We start from the raw sequence: 18415 nt of genomic DNA, 5'->3' as shown, positions 1-18415 counted from the left end.
TGTCTACAATACCCAAACAACCCCCCTGCGGACGGTCCGGCAGCGAAAACCAAGAGAAAGATCCTGTCTCTGTCATAACACCACAACCCCGCCGACTGCGAAACTCGACAGATATCCCAAGCCGAACACTTACTTCTCGGCACCCTCACGCCGCCGCCATGTCGTCCCTCTTACCCTCCATCCGAGGCATCGCCTCACACCTCCTGTCCCGGCCGATCGCCGCCGCCCCTGCTTCGTCCTTCCTCACCACCCTCCCAACAAGACCACCATCAACAACAACCACCACCACCATCACAACACTATGCCTCCCCACCCGCCGCTCCCTCTCCACAACCCGCTCCCTCCTCGCCCCGCCGGGCGCCAAAAACCAAAAAGGTAGCGGCGGCAAGGCCAACCAGCAGCAAAAGAAGGGCAAGCGCGGCAAAAAGGGCGCCAAGGCCGAGCGCGACCCCAAGATCGTCAACATGCTCAAGCACATGGCCATCCTCTCCCCGAAGCGCATCCCGCCGCCCCTGCGCATGGGCCGCAACCGCTACCTGCGGCACTGGACCATCCACCGCGCCTGGCTGCTCTTCCGCCGCCAGCAGCGCCAGGAGCGCGAGACCAACCTGTACCGCCAGTGGCAGAGCATCCAGCGGGCGATGGAGGAGCTGCGGGTCACGGCCGGACCGGGCACGAGGGAGGAAGGGTATCTGTACCGTGCCGCGCTGGATAAGACGGGAGTGTATACCTTGGATAGTATTCCCATCGAGTATACCCGGCCGCAGACGGAGACGCCGGCGCGGGTGGCGTGGAATCATGATTGGAAGGCAGCCGAGGCTGCTGCTGCCCAGGGGAAGACTTTGTGAGCTGGGTGCTGGAGTTTACATGAAAAGCAGCCAAGCTGCTTGGGATGGCGGGAGCAGAGACGGGACCGACGAGAAATGAGGAGCTTGACGGGATGGATGTTGGAGGCGTTTGGAGATCTCAGGTGTCTGCGGATCATCGGTGATGGGATAGACAACCCTATTGTACATTTAGGACGTGGAATGTCTGTAACATATCCAATACACGTTTGATGAAGGGGAAAACCACGAGTACACAAGTGACGTTTGTTTTGCCCTGTTCCGCTCCCTAACTCCCTAAGATCACTCACTGCCTTCGCTACACCATTAAATCAACACCTCCACCATCCATCGATGTCTCCACGACAGCCAGGCCACAGTCCTGGAAGGTATATCGAAACATTCTTCGCTTTTGCTCAACCTCCATGCACCCCATGCACCTCCCAACCCTGCAATGCGTCCTGTTCTCCCAAGCAGTCAAACCACTGGCCTTCCTCTCCTAAATTTGACAGCCGAAACCGTTCTCAAAGTCCCAAACACGAACATGAAAAACGACAGTTGATATCGAAACAGGAAAACGCCAGACAAACTAAAAGAACCGAACCGAAAATAAAACGCAACAGCAAAAGGTCTATATGGTATTAATACAACGAATGGATCTCGCGTCTCTTGCTGAGAGATTTCCGCGCCCTGCTACCCTGTCATCCTATCAAACATGAGCGCCATCAAACGAGGTAGGTGGATAGAGATGAATTAAAACGAAACAGAAATCGACAGGTCGGGCTTTTCCTTTCCCTTCCTTCCTCACCGCACCCTCCATCAACGGTTCGGCGTGTGTGGGTGTGTCGTGGCGGACATGTATGCGTGTCCATCTCTGTGTCTGACGATGATTGTTCGTGTTGTGAGTGGTGGTGGTGGCTGTCCTCGGTTTTGTCGTCGTTCGTGGAAGCCGCTTTTCCGAACAGGCCCAGGTCGATGCGGCAGTAGGAGTCCTCCTTTCGTCAACCCCAGCCTTGCCCGGTGCAGCGTCATCGTATCAACGAGAGGCTTTGTTGAGAGGGATATTCCGTCTTCCTGCGTCGAATCCCAATGAATCCCAAATCAGGGATAATAGTCGAACGTGTCGCAACCGGTGCCAATAAAACAGGTCCGAGACGGACTCACATGAACGAGCCGTCAACAAAAAAAAAGAGAGCATTCTCCGGGGGACCGGATCGTCTGTCCGTCCGTTCATAGTATGACGCAACACCCGGCGCCCTCGGTCTTCTCAAACATGAGCAGCGAGGCGCGCGTGGCGGCCTCGAAGACGTCGTCGACGCCTTCGCCGCTCAGGCTCGAGCACTCGAGGTACTTGCGCGCGCCGATTTCCTTGGCCGCGTGCTCGCCGTCGGCCGGGCTGACGAAGCGCTGCGACTTTCGCCGCATCTCCTCGATGGCGACCGGGTCGTCGCGCAGGTCCTTTTTGAGCCCCACCAGGATGATGGGCACGTCCGGGCATCGTTCTTGGGCTTCTACTACCCACTGTTTTTGGGGTCACCAAGAGACGGGTTGGTAAGGGCACATGGTCAGCCACGGTAGCTCAGGTAGCTATGGTCAGAGAGCTGGGATGGGAAGGTTGATGCGGGCTTGGACTCGGGTAGGCAGGTGAGTGCGTGGAGGGATGGGTTTGGTGTGGTGAGTGTGGTTACAGGTGGTTGCACGAGACCGCCGAGGCGCCCAAGACACACAACATCTTTGCGACACCTCTGGGCAGCAGGGGAAGGAAGCTGACTGGATGGGTTACGGGGCACAAGAGAGTGGCGATGCCTGGCTCAGGTAGGTGTGGAAGTAAGGAGGTGTGAATAGGTAAGCGGTCTTACCTTGTGCTTGACATTGTCCAGGGAATCCGGGGTATCGACCGAGAAGCCTATTAGGATGACGTGCGCTTTCGCATATGCTAGCGGCCGTAGCCGCTCATAGTCCTCCTGTCCGGCCGTATCCCATAGCGCCAGTTGGACGGACTTGCCGTCGACTCGACAGTCGGTAACGTAGTTCTCGAAAACGGTGGGTATCTGAGGCATCGAAAAGGTCAGACATCAAGTCAGGGTATCGATATGCGGGGCGCGGTCTGGGTGGAACAATCTGGCACGGGCGAGTGGCGTGAACGGAGGAGCCGGTACTGAAGCACTCACATAAGTCTAAGACGTCACCCATGTTAGCATCGACTAACATCAAGACGTTGCGCAGTCGGCGCCTTCACCACCGTGTGCATGGAACTTACAGTTGGGAAGTAGCCCAGAGTAAATACACTTAGCAAGCTTGTCTTGCCGCAGGCGCCGTCGCCGATGATAACCAGCTTCCTGAACAGCCCGACATGTCAGCGATGCTATAATATGGGGGGTTTTCCGGCGGTGGTGAGCAGTTGTGGTGGTGTTTCCGCGTGGGGACATCGACCGAGGCTCGGAATAAGTGTCGTGTATATTTCCCGTCTCTCAGCAGACCGAACAGACAACTATACTGACCTGCGGATGACACGATCGTCTGCCATGGTTGGCAAATTCGAGAGGCGCGCGCCCGGGTCGCCGTAATCCTGCTCCTATGTCGATCGCAGCGGGGAATTGGTTTTGGGAGGAAGGCAAGAGGTTGTCGCAACGCAGGAGGGGGGAAAAGAGGAGAAAATATGTTGGCTGATGGTCGCCTGTTGGGTGGTGTCGACCGGGACTGGATGGACGGGAGCTTCTGTGTACAAGAAGGGGATGGATGTCGGACGGGAGCGCTGTACCGAGTGCGCCGCTGCGGTGCACTGTGGAGTGAGTGGATGCTGTGCTGCAACCTGACAGTGGCGCCCCCCCAGAAAACAGGACTTTTTCAGGTCCTCAGTACGGAGTACTCCGTACACCGCGGCAGAAAGACAAGGCAGCACGGGGCAGAAGAAGCGCTGACGAGAAGGATCTCGGACGGCGGGGGGCCGAAGTTATAGCGGCTGGGTGCCCAATTATGTAAGTGCTCCTCCGTACTCCATACATACCTGATGTCCATAATTCCAGCTCCTGACCGATTTGAGCTGCGGCACCATGTCCCATCTTCAGAGCGCTTGGCAAATTTCAAGATGAATGCCGTCACTCTTTTTTGACATCGACTCTTTGCCTAGATCAGCATGCATTTGACCTCACTTTCTGGTTCCAGCAGACGTGCGTTCCAGCTCTCATCATGAGTATTTTTCCCCTATTTTTTTCTCCGCACGCCTCTTGTCCGGACTTGTGGTGTTGCATGCCTCCTATCTTGGGCGCCACGCCAGGCGCGGCATCAACCTTGAAGGTTTGGTCGTCTCAACTCCCCACCTGTGACGGCGACCCCTGGCTTGCTGATGAAGTTGGGCATGCACTGTCCTCCGTATCTGTGAGATCACGGCAGCACAAACAATAGTTAGAAAAAAAAATCACAGGAATTCTTGGAAACACGACATGTGCGTTCTTCGATGCTGCATCCAAGCTGGATCCTCCCAAGAGCGTCGACTGTCCGCATTCATTAATAGAAGCATCATGCCTTCTGCTGGGATTTTGATCAGCGGTCGTATTGGGCAGTGGGTCAACGGCGGGACGAGGTGCTCAGCCGTCCTGAGGCGCCTGCTACAGGGATGTTGATAGGCTGACGCCGGGCTGAAAGCTCGGGGAAGCTGAGGCTGTGCACCTAATCCCCGGGCCCCTGGGCTGAAGAAAACATCAGGACGCTCAACAGAACATGCTTCTTGTTCGCGTCGAGCTTTGCGTCCGTTGCTGAGCGGTCTTTGTTTGCGCTCAACGCACGGAGCAGATACTCGGTGGCCCCCAAGGTTCTCAGATTTCTCGTGTCGAGTCCAGATAAGTATCCGGTTTTGGAGGTCAAAGATACCTGTGGGCATATTTTGGCCAGCAGAATCAACATCAGCGATTAGATCCGGCGAGACTGCAGTTGGCCGAGCTGAAAATGAATTGAGAATCATACTGATGAACACGGCGAATACGGGGTGTTCAGCCCTATACAACGGCATGAGAGGATCTGACGAGCACCACGAGACAAGCCGGGCGTGGGGATTTCCGGTTCCTGTCTCAGATGTTCCGCGGCACCTGGCGGCGGCACGGCATCGGATGCGGCGCTGGCCGCGACCTCACCGATGTAAATTCGGTGCAGGCCTGGACTTTATGAAATCCGGGGGTCGGGTCTGGGGGGCCGGTGTGAATATGGAAGACAGGCACGGAGGAGGGATGGCGTCAGTCCGGAAGGAAGGGCGTTACGTCGGTCCGGGCACCATACCCGGAGCCGTCACTGGTTTCAGTTGATGCTGGGTGAGGTGTGTGCTGCGTGCCAGAACAGGAACAGTGTCGCGCGCACTCCAGACTCTGGTGCCAAGAAGGATAAAGAATGGTGGGAATGCGTGATGCAGAGGACTTAGTATTCCGTTCCTTACGTATGGGCATACGTCATGTACCCAATGCATCAAATTCTAGTAAAATATTTTAGTCAAGCCATGAGACCTTTTCTTGTTGGAAGCAATTCGAAAATGAAAGGTCGAGATGGGGTAACTCAGCCCAGGGTTTGGGTTTTCAGGGTTGGATGTGGTCGGCAAGGCCAGGGCACGAGGCTGCAAATCACGTGCAGGCGTCTGCCGCCAGCCAGCCAACCAGAGCCAGGACCCACCGGCTGCTGCAGCCAAACGGCGGCAGGCTTGGCGTTTCTCTGGGGCGGCACGATGCGAAGTGAGGGCGGCAGGCTCAGCGGGCAGCGGGAAAGCAGGAAGGAGGGGACCACAGCACAAACTCAGACCAATCCCATCGAACCCACTCAACCCGAACGCTACTCCAGCGGGAGATGCACACCTTGGAAACCACATCATTGACGACGGGCCACACCTCTGCTAACCTGCTCCCCGATCCTCACACCTGCAACCACCGACGAGCTCCGGATCCGCCACCTACCACCGTCCACCACTGCTCACCACCCCTCTAGGTAGCTCGTCAACCATCTCGCCTGTACCCGAGCCCGGCCGTCATCCCAAGTCCCGCGCCCACTCCCTCCAACGCCGAATCTTCCCTTTCTTGCTCTTGGCCCTTGGCCTAGCTTTGCCTTTGTGTGAGTTTGCGCGAACCCCTCCTCTTGTTGATTAACCCTCATCCCTCGTCCCGCAAACCCTGCCCTGCCCTTTCAACATGCTGCGTTTGACCTCCGACCTCGCCCTTGGAAACCCCAATAATCGCCTCGTCTGAACGCCATGCCTGCTTTCAACAAGCACCCGAAATCCAAAAAACCACGCGAAACCACCACGGTCCGATCTTGCCTCGAGCCCCGCGACCTCGACATTGTTCTGCAACACCCCTCCCACGTCCTACCAGTCGTTGTGCCACCAGACCCTTGAATTCTTCGTCCTTCCTTCTATATCTTACTGCCCGTATCCTTCTTTTGCGTCTTCCCCGCATTCTCACGACTGTCTCTCGATCCCTTGCCCTTTTTTTTTTCGAACCGCCAATTTCGACCCGGCATCTGCTTACTCTCTTCCATTCTCTAGTCTTCGCGCAGCTCCCTAGCTGAGCTGTGTCGGCCTGCCGCCTGCGCAATTCATGACCTGACCGTGCGCTGTCACCTTTGAGCTGCACCGCACGAGCTACGATGAAGGGAAACCGACCGAACCCCCCAGCATCGGGCGCCGCCGCGCCGCTCTCGCCGACGTCGAAGACGGCCGCAAAGTACACAAACAAAGACGGTTCCAAGTCCATCGTGGCCCCAAAGGCGAACGTCGCTCCCGTCGAGCCCGCTCAACCCTCCCCCACAACTGCGCCGTCCTCAACCGCGAATGCGACGCCAGCAGCCTCGTCGACAGGTGCCGACCCGCCGCCGCAACCAGTGAACCGGAAGAAACAGAAGCGCCGCGCCAAAGCCGCCGCAAAGGCTGCTGCTGCTGAACAACAAGCACAGCAGAGCGCGACCACGAACGGCGTCTCGAGTCCGCCTCAGACACACGACCAACAACCCGCCGGTCAGGAGCCGGAGGAGGAAGGGCAGGGAGATGCGCCTGCCCAACCCGAACCCCAGGATCAGCCTTCCGAGCAGCAGCAGCAACAGCAAAATTCAGCTTCTGCTGCGACAGGTAAATCCAAAAAGTCTAAGAAGAAGAAGAAGAAGCAAAAAGATGGACAGGGCGCCGGTGGGGATGGCTCGCGGAATCAGTCTAACCGTTCGGGTATGTCGCGGGAGAAGATCTGGAACACGGACTCGCAGGAGGAGCGGGAGCGCATCAAGGAGTTCTGGCTCGGATTAAGCGAGGCGGAGCGCAAGTCTTTGGTCAAGGTCGAGAAGGACGCAGTTCTCAAGAAAATGAAAGAGCAGCAGAAGCACACGTGTAGTTGCACCGTCTGCGGGAGGAAGCGAACCGCCATCGAGGAAGAGCTCGAGGGCCTCTACGACGCCTACTATGAGGAGCTAGAGCAATACGCGAACCACCCCAACCAAGGGGAAGGTCCGCCGATGCTGCGTCCGCGACGGTCCTTCGGCTCGACTGGTGGCATGCGGCCCCGCGGCCTCCATTCTCGCTTCTCCAACCATCAGCCGTCTCGCGGTCGCATCTTGGACGATGCAGGAGATGACGGGGACGGGGTTGGTGGGGAAGAGGACGAGGAAGGTGAGGAGGACGGGGACGACATTTACAGCGCTGGAGAACTCGAGGACGACATTTACAGCGAGGACGAACACGAGCCTTCAGAAGAACTGCACCGATCCGATTACGCCGCCGAATTCTTCAACTTTGGGAATAGCCTGACCGTGCAGGGTACGAACCGAGTTCCCATCCTTCCACTATTCTTACAGAATGATCCCGCGTTCGGGACAGTCCAGGATGCTTATATGTCCTCGTATCTAGGCGGAATCCTGACTGTGGCCGACGACCTGCTGAAGAACGACGGCAAAAGGTTCATCGAGATGATGGAGCAGCTCGCCGAGAGGCGCATGGCCCGGGAAGAAGACGCCCGGAGCCAGTTCGCCCGTGGATACGACCACGCTAATGGCGACCGATATCACAGCCACCCGCCACCTCCCGACGACGAGGAGTACGATGAGGAGGAGGATGACTACGTGGATGAAGAGGACGAGGAGGACTATGACAGCCAGGACGAAGAGGTATACGATGATGATGGAAGTTGGCTCGGACCGGGATCACCCGACGCTGACTGGACGCAGGACACCATGACCGACGAGCAGCGGATGGAGGAAGGCAGGAGGATGTTCCAAATCTTCGCCGCGCGCATGTTCGAGCAGCGAGTCCTTACCGCATACCGAGAAAAGGTCGCCAAGGAGCGCCAGGCCAAGCTGCTGGAAGAAATCGAGGCCGAAAACCAGCAAGACGCCCAGCGCAAGGCGAAAAAGGCCAAGGAGGCCCAAAAGCGCAAGGACAGGGCTGCCAGGAAGAAGGAGGCGCTCGCAGAGGAGAAGGCCCGCAAGGAAGCCGAAAAGGCTGCTGAAGAGGCCGCGCGCAAGGCCGAAGAAGAGCGCAAGGCAGAAGAGGCGCGCCAGAGGGCCGAAGAGAAGCGCAAGAAGAAGGAAGCCCAACGCAAGGCGGAAGAGGAGGAGCGTCAGCGCAAGGAAGCCGAGCGCCTTCGCAAGATCCAAGAACGGGAAGAGGCGGAGCGCAAAGCTCGCGAGGCTAAGGAGCGCGAGAAGAAGGCTCGCGAGCAGAGGGAGAAGGAAGCTCGTGAGCGAAAAGAGCGCGAAGCCCGTGAGAAGAAGGAACAACAGGAGCGCGAGAAACGAGAACAACAAGAACGCGAGCGCCGTGAGAAGGAGGCCAAGGCGAAGGCAGAGCGCGAAGCGAAGGAGGCGAAGGCTGTGAACCAGGCCAAGGAGACCAAGGCTGCTGCTGCTCCAAAGGATAAGAAGCAGGAGGACAAGGCTCCGAAAGCCGTGCCACCACCCGCCCCGGTTCCAGTGCCGACGCCAGTCCCGAAGAGAGCCGCTCCCCAACAGCCTACAACGCCTGCCGTTCCGGTGCCGCCCGTTGCCCCGGTTCCCGCTCTTCCGCAGCAGATCCCCAAGAATCTTGCCTCACCACAAATACCAGTTGCCACACCGGCTCTTCCGAAAGCACCTACTCCCATTCGACCTCGCCAGGTATCACAGAACGAAGGTTCAACGGTACCATCGGCGGCGGCGTCAAACGCTGGGTCTCGAGGAAGCCAGAATCCGTCACCCCATCCCGTCACTCCAGTTCACGCTAGCCCTGGCCCGATAGCTCCGCCGAGTAAATCCGGCGCAGCATCCGCAAGCGGCACAGGCGGTCCCGGCTTGCAACCTACTGACACTCTCTCCTACTCAGCATCTCCGACGACTTTCCCAGCCAAGCCCATTCCTCCTCCAACCGGGGCCTTCGGCCTTCCCCCGCCAGGCCCGACTCCGCCCTTTCCTCCCGGCCTGCATTCTGTCCCGCCAGGGTTTGGGGCCCCTCTCCACCGTGAGCCGGGCTTCCCGCCGATGGGAGGCGGTTTCCGAACCCCACATAGCATGTCGATTCCGCCTGGGTTTGGGCCGCCTGGTGTTGGCAGAGGTTTCCCGCTACAGCCCCCTCCGGGTTTGTTCAACACGGGAGAGCCGCCAGCCCCAGGCATTGGCCCGATCCTGGGTTCTGGTTTGCCGAAGGACGGTCCGCCTTCCCACTCTCGGCAAGGATCCACGAGTTTAGATTCACCTGCTGCGCAGCCCATCAGTCGGCCGACTCCGATCGGCCGGCCTGCGAGTGTTGTCCCAGGTCAGCGGGCCTCGAGCGGCTCACCCTCCAGCGGCCTGCCCAAACCAGAGCCGGACACGCACCTTGGCAGTCGTGCCCTCCTCGACGATCCAGACGGCGCACTCCCCGACTTCCCCAGCGGCCGAACTAACAGGGTTGGCTCGCTTCCCGGAACTCGGCCGGCGCCAGGATTCGGGCTCGGTCCTTACGGGCTTATGGATTCCCTCCACCCCCACAACCCTTGGGCACCCGGCTCACTTCCGCCGGCTAACTCGTTCCCTCCTCCGCCGCCTGGCTTCGCTCCGAACCCATTGGGCATGCCGGGCCCGATGCACGTGCCGTGGGGCCCTCCGATGTCCCATCTCACGACGTTTGGCTCACCGGGCGTCGTCGGCGGGCCTATCGAGCCCAGGGCGGTGGCGCTGCGAAAGATGCTCCGGCGGGCGTGCGAGGAGCTCTCCGCGGATGCCGCGGCGATAGCTCCCGGCGCAAAGCCCACCGAGCAGCAACAGCAGCAGCAGCCCGGAATCACGACGCCGGGGGCGACCGCCTTCATCCCGCTGGAGCGCATCAAAGCGCAGGTCGACATCTTCAACGGCTACCCCGTCGACCTGAAGGTGCTGCTCGACATTTGCGAGACGGAGGGCAATGAGGTCAACGGCGGCGGCAGCTTCGACGTGCGCGACGAGCCGGGCGGCGGCAAATCTATCAGGTTTGTGGTCGGCACCGAGGCCCGGCCCGTCCCGCCGCCCGTGCACCGCGCCGTGGGCTACCATCCGGGAAGTCCGTCGGGACCGACGGCTGCGACGACGGGAGGACCGATCGGGACGAGGAGCAGCTTGAGTAGCGTCACGAGCGGTGGTGGGGGGCCTATGGACCAGGCCAGCCAGATCCTCGGGCATCCGTAGGATAGAAGTAGCAAGGATATGCGCTGAGCCAGCGAGGGAATTGGTCTAGTACTATTATTACGCCGGATAAAGGTGCATATGCCAAGTCAGGCCAGCTTGGGAAAGGAAGAGGAAGAATTAGGTTGTTGTTGTTGGTGTTGTTATTGGGAGTAGGTCAAGAAGAAGAAGAAGAAGAAGTGGTGGCGCAATATGCCAGCAGTAGCAGCAGGCAGACCAGCAGCGCAGAGGGGGAGAGAGAGTGAAAGCAAGCAAGCAAAGCGGTTGTCTGTCCTGTCCCCCAATCGATGTTTGATGGGTACAGCGTGTTGTGTGTTTACCTACCTGACTTACCTTTACCTTACTTTACCTTCCTACCTACCTGAAGGTAGTAAGTAGTCACATACGCTATGCTCAATGAAATAAGAGTAAGCGGAGAAAAGCCTCTGAGCAAAAAAACCGAAGAAATACTTGAAGCTGCTCTTCGTCTTGGGTGACCTCTCTACCTACCATGGGTCTTCCGTCCTGGTCACTTAGCGGCATGGGATGTTTAACGTTGTACACACACGTAGTAGTGTGTAATAAACAGCCAGAAAGTATGATTTGTGTGTGACCTAGGAGGGTGCCAGTTGTCTAGAATAAGTGATAGTACGTGATTGTGTTGGAAGTCCCGGTAAGGATTTCTTTGAGCCCCTCGTCTGACTTTGGGGTGGAATGGAAGCGAGTCTGGGCCATGATTCCCTGTCCTGGTTTGAAATCCCTGATGATGAAGCCCCGGCTAGAACCGCTTGACGAGTCCGATGTTCTTCGAAATCGAGTTGATCGTTTTACGGATCAGCATGTTGTTGACTTTGCCCCTTCCAAGGAGGAACGTGCCCTGACAATATCAACAGGCCCGAGCCCGATGGTTTGGGACCCGTGGTTTGATAGAGATGAGTGCATGAGATTCGAATCCAGAGCACCGATTCATTCATTGCCTGGGTAGGTCAGTTACTTTAGTATTACTCCATAAGTTGACCCGCATGCGAACCACCGTTATTTTCGTGTGCAAGTTCACGTGCGGTAGGTAACCATAAGCACTTTATTCAAGGGATGACAATGAATGACGACGGTACTACCCGACAGAATCAGGTCCTCATTTGACTTGAGATTTGCCTAGAACACAACATGGCTAGTTCCTTTCCAATCCGACTAGTACCCCTGACCCAAGTTTACCCAACTTGCCGAGACAAAGATAAGTTTGTATCTTGGAAAAAAATCCGGTCCTCCAACCCCTCCATCTCTCTCATCGTCTACACCTCAACCAACACCAAGTTCTCGTCAACCCCCCTCACAGCGAGTCGGCCCTCCACCTTTTCCTCACCATGACCAACCAGCTCCTCATCTCGTCTCCAACACCCCCTTACCTACCTTCTCCGTCACTCAAGCGAACGGATTCTGGCCGCCATACGGCCCCTGGCCCTGCGGCGGGTACCCGCCTTGAGGCGGATAGGCACCACCAGCCGGCGCGTTGGGGGCGCCCTGGTGCATCAGCGGCTGGCCCTCGAGGTTGGGCTGGGCAGTGACGTTGGCACCGGGCCGCTTAGCGGCGGCGGTGGCCTTGGCCTCCTTGGCGATCTTCTCGGCCTCCTTCTGGCGGGCAATCTTGCGCTGGTTGGCGCGCTCGCGGCAGCAGAGGAAGCAGATGGAGACGATGGAGATGACGATGGCCGACGCGAAGATGATGGCCAGGATGATGCCCGCCAGGTCGAGCGACGAGTGCTTGTACATGCAGCTCACGTTGCCGCGGGCGTCGGCGGCGCAGATGAGTCCATCGATGCACTTCTCGTTGACGAGCACGGTGGGCGTGCACTCGCCGCGCCGGCCCGACAGGGTGCCCGTCGTGATGATGGGGCAGACGGTGGTCGAGGTGGATTCTTGCGAGAAGCACTGGCCCGGGGAGCCGGTCGGGGTCGGGTCGGCGCGGGGCTGGTGCGGGACGCCGGTGATCAGGGGCAAGGCCTCGCGGCGGTCGAGGTTGTTGACGCCGACGGCGCGGGCTTCGGCAGCCGCCGTGTCCTGTTGTTTGCGGCGCAGGCGGAGCTCGTTGCTCGGGTGGTCGCACTCGCCGATGACGCGGGCCGCTTGGGCGATGGACTCCTCGGGCTTGCAGCCGGCCCAGGTGAAGCAGCGCTCAACTTCGGACTGGATGGCGTTGGGGAGGACGTCGAGGTGGGAGAGGCAGTAGGAGAGGGCTCCCACGTCGCCGCATGGGGAGGTGTTGGCGAACTCGGTGCTACGATCGTAGAGACATTCGAGGCGGCCCAGGGCGGAGGCGACGGGGAGGAGGGAAAGAAGGAGGAGGTTGCGTTTGGAGTCGTGCATCGTGGCGGATGTGGTTCCCGCGAACGATGGTCGCGGGTTGAGGTGTTGTAAAGAAAAGGTGGTGGTGGTTTGTTTGTGCCACGCAGATGGCTGTTTGTGCCCGAGACGAGGTCGTTCGGCGTCTGCAATACTCGAGTCGAGTCTAGTCTAGTCGAGTCTCGATTTGTTAATCGTCAGGTCGATGGGATCAGCGAGGTTGGGGCTGACGGCGATGGCTCACGGCGCAGAATCGGATGGGTGTCAGAGAAGAGGAAGTCAAGATGGGAAGACGGGCTTGAAGAGGGACGGGTTGTCGTTGGGGCTGAGTTGGGCCTGTCGGTCAAGCAAGACGCAGCTGAGGGAGGATTTGGTCTGGATACCGACACTTGACTGACAGACAGCCACAGGTGGGTTGGATCCAGAGAGAAAGCGTGCACCGCGTCGAGAGGGGCTCGTCGTGTCTCGCCTTGTGTCGTTTCGCCAACAGGAATGTTGGAGCAGGAGAAGAAGGGAGTGAGAGTGCAAATGACGCTCGACACTTTTTTTGGAGTTGGGATCTTTTTCATGGCATTTGCGGCCGATGCCCTATCTGCATTCTTCTTGTCCCAAAAGCTGAGCCCAGGCCCGCCGTCAGCCCCTGATGGACCAACAGCGGTGGGCCCGCCCCCCGTCAGAAGGATGGGGCAAGGCTGTGCCAGCAGAGTGGGCGACAATGGAAACCGCTCTGGCTTCGGCAGACACCCTGATCCGGGTGGGTCCAACGAGTCTGATCTGGCCAATTGCCGGGTCCAGCCAAGACTTTCAACTCCCAGCTTGGGCTCCAGTGCGACCCAGAAGTTGACATGGGCAAGTCCAGATGAAATCTCGGGTTCTTGATCCAGACCAGAGGCAAGTTGCTTCTTCATTTTTGTTGTCCAGATGAGAATGTCTCAACCTCTTTGGCCACGTATTCCAGAGTCTGGTGAAGAAATGAAGAAGCCCCCATCTCTTAGAAAGTATCTATGTGTTTCGGCTGGAATGTTTTGCAAACAACGGCACATGCGGCAAACACCAACTCACTCTCTCGATCAAGGTCAGAATTCCGCAGCTTCGCGGGGCAGTCCACAATTGGGCTGCGCCACATGGCGGGTGGCTGTGATCGACCTTTGTGCATGAAACCCCTCGTCGCCGCTGCAATCCAACTGATCCAACGGTTCCCCTCCGCTCTCCTTGTCTCTTTTGTGAGCATTATAGCATTGGGAATCGAAGCCGAGCTTGAGCCATTGAAATTTAGGGCTCACTCAGTCTTAGTCATGAAGAGATCTTTATCCAGACATTTTCAATCTTTTGGCTCTCATAATCTGAAGTTTTTGATTCAACCCAACCCCTGGGACTAAGGCGGGATGCAGCTGAGACACAGTCAGCAAGCACGACGATGCTTGGCGCTTGGCAACTCAGAGGACGGAATTAGCCGACCCATCAACGGCTTGAGACGACAAGTCATGGTGAATGCATAGACTTAGGTCTAGTTGTATCCGATTGCGAGAGAAAATCGCGTCTTGAGTTGATATAACAGAATATTCACGTTATTGTTGTTTCCGCAAGTTGAGATTACAAGTCACCTCCCCACGGTTGCCGTGTCAACAGTCCGGTTTGTTTACTGATTCAGGGGATGCTGTCGCAAGATGGGATGAAAGAGCATGCAAACATTGGAAACTCTGTAAGTATTGACCGACCATGGTCACAATATGGGCAAAGGAGCAAATAATCACTGGCAATCATGCAAATTTGGCCGCCAAAGGTATGTCGCCGGACTCTCCCCAACGTAGCTATCCAATTCTGGGAAGTTCACCAGGGGCAGCCCTCCCCAAATGAAGATGGTGTTATCGTTGTTGCATTTCATTTCATTTACGTGAACATGGAAATAAGTGTCAACTGGCAGATGGGATATTGGAGATTATTGAACTTTTCATGAGAGGACTGAATATGCTGGAGAGCAATCTGACTGAATCTTGAACATCTCATCCCAGAACTGCATTGGTTTGTGGTTGAGTCTCATACCATACTTACCTCAGTCTCATACTTTCTACAACATATGGACATAAGCAGTTTAATGGTTAATCACACAGTTAGTCACGCACAGAGAGAGAGGCATATGTTCAGACAGAGGTCACAAAGTTAGTCCCTTCCAGAAAGCCATGTATTCAGAAAGAGAGCGCTCCCAACCATACGCCATCTCCCTACCTCATTACATGATGCTCCCATCCAGTACAGCATCCTCTCTCGCTTCCCTAGTCCAATCTCGTCCATAGCATCCGAGGATGCTAGACATGATTCAAAAGCTTGGACACTCCCCAGAGAGGAGCGACCAAGTACGGGACCAAGGCTTCCCGTCAGACTACTGCCCGTCCATCCATCCCGGCGTAAGCCAATCCATAACCCAGAAAACCAGAAGAAAAGGCAAACAGAGCCATCGCAAAGAAAACCCGTAACCGTCCCAATATACTCAAACACATGCCCGCCATTCCAAGACATTCCCTGACTATCCCAATATACTCAGACATGGAGAAAAATCCCAAGATATACCGTAGCCGTCCCAATATCCTCAAACACATACACCCCAATCTCGTACAGTACTTCATACATGGTCACATAATCCTACAGTCACCCCCAGATGGTGCCGAATACCTCCAAAATATTGAGAGTGCTCTCGCGAGAGAAGCAACTCTGAGGTCGGGCCCGGGGGCAGGAACCCGATTTTAAAAGCCAGACGGCCGTTACACCAATCTGGCTCCCGTCCCGATATCCGTTCTCCATCGTCGTGTGTCGTTCCACGTCGGGAATCCAGTTGTGAGCTGAAGATGAAATTCCTAAATCGCGTGGAATATCGATGAGCCGAAATGGCAGAGTGTCGATCAAGGGACATTGGGCGAGAGAAGAATGATCTGTCTCGAGCCGCGCCGTTGCGGTTCGCCTCCCCGGCTCTGAATCTGGGCGCGAAACCGCGATGGCGACCGGACAAGTCATTCCCGGGTTCCGGAGGCCTGGCGATCCAGTTCCGAGCTGGAGAGCCAAAAGGGGCCCGGCTTCCGGTGGCACCTTTCGGTGGACCGTGTCTCTCGCAGGGTTTTCGTTAGCGGCGTCGGCGTCGGTCTGATAAAGAGACCAGCGTTTAGCTCTGAAATAAACGTTGCATCTCACAGACAGCCACGACGAAGATTTAACTGGGGTGTTGTTCTTTGGCTGGCGTTTTGTTCCTTCGCAGCGTTCTCCGGCTGGGGTGGTTGGCGTTCTCCAGCTAGTTCGCATCCTGGCCGTCATTGCCGTCGTTGTTGTTCTCGTCCCAGTTTGCCGCTTGCTCCTCGTATTGCTCCGCCAACTGGGCAAGCTGACGCTGCCACTCAGCATCGCGCTGCTGCCGGCGGGCGTTGTTATTGCGGGCGGGCGCGTTCGCTTGCTGCTGTTGGTTATTGGCTTGCTGGTTATTGTTATTATTCCCAGCGTTGACGTTGTTACCGCGGGCAACAGTGTCCTTCTGCTCCTGTTTAGCTCGCTGTCCGGCGCGCATTTTGCCGTTTTGTCCCTTCCGCTTTTTTTCCTTCCCCGTTCTTTCTGCTTCTCTCCTGTCCAGCTCTTGTTGAATCTCCCGCTGAGTCGCGCCCTCGCACTTGACGCACTAGGAAAGGGCGGGGTAGGCGTTATCATGCGGGTCGCAGATGACGAAATGACCCAGGGCGAGGCAGCGTCTGAGCTTGGTACTCCTGCATCTGGGGCAATGATGCAGGGAGTTGAAAGTAATCCATCTCCCCCCCGATGTTCTGGGCGTTCTGGCCGTCTTTGTTGCCCTTTGCCATTTTGGTCTACTGTACACAGTGGCGAAGGGAAACAGAATTACGGGTGAAGGCTGAGATGGCGAGAGAGAGTACTGATGAGGCGCTACGCGATGAGGCAGGCCAGGATCCGAGAAAAGAGGCAGACAGGCGGAGAGAAATGGTTGAGGATCGGATCTTTACGCAGAGATGAGAAAGCGTGGACGAAGGCCAAATGGGCTGATAACCGGAATGGCGTTGTTAAGAAGAGAGGTGGATTCAGGTCGTAGTCTATAGATGGCGAGGAAAAGTCCAGAAAAGCGCGCTGAGAAGCAGAGAGACCAGAAGGCGCCCAGGACGATAGAGAAGGCGATCGGTGCTGCAGAAGAGGTGCGCTTCACTGCGGTCGGGATGCGGGTGAGGGACCAGATGCGCCGAATGACGAGCAGAGAATCTGCACACAGCCGTCAGAAGAGAGAGGACGCAGAGTAAGTTAAGAGTGATAGAATAGCAGGAAAGGTGTTGGGAAGAAGCGAGGTGCGCTCAGTTGGTGGTCTGAAGAGAGTGGATGGTAAGGTGGGTGAGATGGAAGAGGGAAGTTTGAGGAGGGAACTGGGAAAAAGAGGCGGGGTATATATACTTGAGGGAGGGGGGGGGGGGGCCGACTGGCTTATTCGGCTGATTTGCGCTCGCCGGTGAAGATCAGGATCGCGGTAATCAACGCGTCGAAAATCGGTCGAAGAAACACGTCGCCGGCGAGGAATTTATATGGTGACCTTTTTTTCCCAAACAGGCAAGGCCTGGGAGACAGTCACAGAATTAACAACCAGTTTGCTTAGTTTGTAGAGAATCAGCTGTGGGGGATTACTGATTTGTGGTCAAATCAGGGTCAGAGAGAGTCAGATCAGAAGAAAATGGGACGCATCGGCGAAAAACAGGCAGGCGTCATGAAAAGAAGGTGGTCAAATTTTGTGATTCTGAGTCAAATCAGGCGTCGGAGAAATGTGATTCTGGAGTAAATCAGGACGCAAGAGAAGCGGATCAGAAAATAACGGAACTTGCCGGCGAAAAACAAGCAAACATTCTGGAAAAGAGGCGACCGAATTTTGTGATCCTGAGGAAATTAGGCCTCTAAAAATCCTAATCCAGGATCAGATCAGAACTGGTCACAGGAGGATCAGACAACAAGATACTGTCTCGGGGGAAACAGGAAATCATGCCTACAAAACCGTGGTCTATTTTCGTAATCCTGAAGAAATCAGGCCTCCAGGACGACTGTTCCAGGATCAAATCAGTACTAACTATAGGCAGATCAGAAAACAAAGTCGGGAAAAGGTAGCCTAATTTTGTGATCCTGAGTAAGTTAGGCGTCGAGGATGACTGATATAAGACCAGATCATGACGGCTGAGAAGCAGATCAGAGAACAAAGAAGCTGATTAGCGAAAAATAGGAACCCATCCTGGAAAATCGCCGGTCTATTTTTGATCTTCACATGTCAAGAAAACGTGTTTGCTCCGCGCGTCTTACATGTGATCCTGACTTCCTGTGTCTAGACTTGTTGTTGTTGTCTGTTCATCTGATCGAAGCGTGTCGCGTGTTTATTTACTTTCATGCCCAACTCGGAGGTTTATTTACATCACCCCTGAACACGCAGCTCGGAGCTGGAAACCTTAAGACACGGCCAGGAAGCAGACACGCTGAGCCGTACCCTCCACTCTGTAAACACATCCATTTCATCACACAGCTTCGTGATCCATAGATGCCTGGATCCAAGTGGGTTACTTCTTAGACCTTCCCCTGCGACTCCAGTTCGGCGAGACAAACGTCAACCTCCTCAAACTGGATCAGTG

The 18415-nt window shown here is 56.4% G+C and overlaps 7 protein-coding genes across 7 annotated transcripts; 4 read left to right on the top strand and 3 right to left on the bottom strand.

The window, feature by feature from the left end:
- Positions 1 to 158: 158 nt before the first annotated feature.
- On the top strand, positions 159 to 848 carry VTJ04DRAFT_4318 (mitochondrial 54S ribosomal protein mL40; the record flags this gene model as incomplete). The annotated part of the gene is made up of 1 exon (XM_069362315.1): positions 159 to 848. The coding sequence occupies one exon, from the start codon at positions 159 to 161 to the stop codon at positions 846 to 848; it is 690 nt and encodes a 229-aa protein (XP_069219274.1).
- A 75-nt stretch (positions 849 to 923) lies between these two features.
- Positions 924 to 1917, top strand: VTJ04DRAFT_4317 (uncharacterized protein; the record flags this gene model as incomplete). The annotated part of the gene is made up of 3 exons (XM_069362314.1): positions 924 to 1030; positions 1127 to 1462; positions 1602 to 1917. 3 exons carry the CDS (start codon positions 924 to 926, stop codon positions 1915 to 1917), a joined length of 759 nt encoding a protein of 252 aa, XP_069219273.1.
- Positions 1918 to 2054: 137 nt separating this feature from the next.
- VTJ04DRAFT_4316 (uncharacterized protein) lies at positions 2055 to 3351 on the bottom strand (the record flags this gene model as incomplete). The annotated part of the gene is made up of 5 exons (XM_069362313.1): positions 2055 to 2345; positions 2684 to 2875; positions 2996 to 3001; positions 3085 to 3163; positions 3326 to 3351. The coding sequence occupies 5 exons, from the start codon at positions 3349 to 3351 to the stop codon at positions 2055 to 2057; spliced, it is 594 nt and encodes a 197-aa protein (XP_069219272.1).
- Positions 3352 to 6446: 3095 nt separating this feature from the next.
- VTJ04DRAFT_4315 (uncharacterized protein) lies at positions 6447 to 10457 on the top strand (the record flags this gene model as incomplete). The annotated part of the gene is made up of 3 exons (XM_069362312.1): positions 6447 to 7602; positions 7693 to 7949; positions 8010 to 10457. 3 exons carry the CDS (start codon positions 6447 to 6449, stop codon positions 10455 to 10457), a joined length of 3861 nt encoding a protein of 1286 aa, XP_069219271.1.
- Positions 10458 to 11600: 1143 nt separating this feature from the next.
- On the top strand, positions 11601 to 11801 carry VTJ04DRAFT_4314 (uncharacterized protein; the record flags this gene model as incomplete). The annotated part of the gene is made up of 1 exon (XM_069362311.1): positions 11601 to 11801. The coding sequence occupies one exon, from the start codon at positions 11601 to 11603 to the stop codon at positions 11799 to 11801; it is 201 nt and encodes a 66-aa protein (XP_069219270.1).
- Positions 11802 to 11855: 54 nt separating this feature from the next.
- Positions 11856 to 12797, bottom strand: VTJ04DRAFT_4313 (uncharacterized protein; the record flags this gene model as incomplete). Its single annotated transcript, XM_069362310.1, has 1 exon — positions 11856 to 12797. One exon carries the CDS (start codon positions 12795 to 12797, stop codon positions 11856 to 11858), a length of 942 nt encoding a protein of 313 aa, XP_069219269.1.
- A 3256-nt stretch (positions 12798 to 16053) lies between these two features.
- Positions 16054 to 16323, bottom strand: VTJ04DRAFT_4312 (uncharacterized protein; the record flags this gene model as incomplete). Its single annotated transcript, XM_069362309.1, has 1 exon — positions 16054 to 16323. The coding sequence occupies one exon, from the start codon at positions 16321 to 16323 to the stop codon at positions 16054 to 16056; it is 270 nt and encodes an 89-aa protein (XP_069219268.1).
- Between the last annotated feature and the right edge of the window lie 2092 nt (positions 16324 to 18415).

Source organism: Mycothermus thermophilus, assembly GCF_041956435.1.
Source record: "Mycothermus thermophilus strain CBS 625.91 unplaced genomic scaffold VTJ04scaffold_3, whole genome shotgun sequence".
NCBI classification, from domain to species: Eukaryota; Fungi; Ascomycota; class Sordariomycetes; order Sordariales; family Chaetomiaceae; genus Mycothermus; species Mycothermus thermophilus.
The sequence above is the reverse complement of the archived record's forward strand: the minus strand, read 5'-3'. Positions and strand labels throughout refer to the sequence as shown.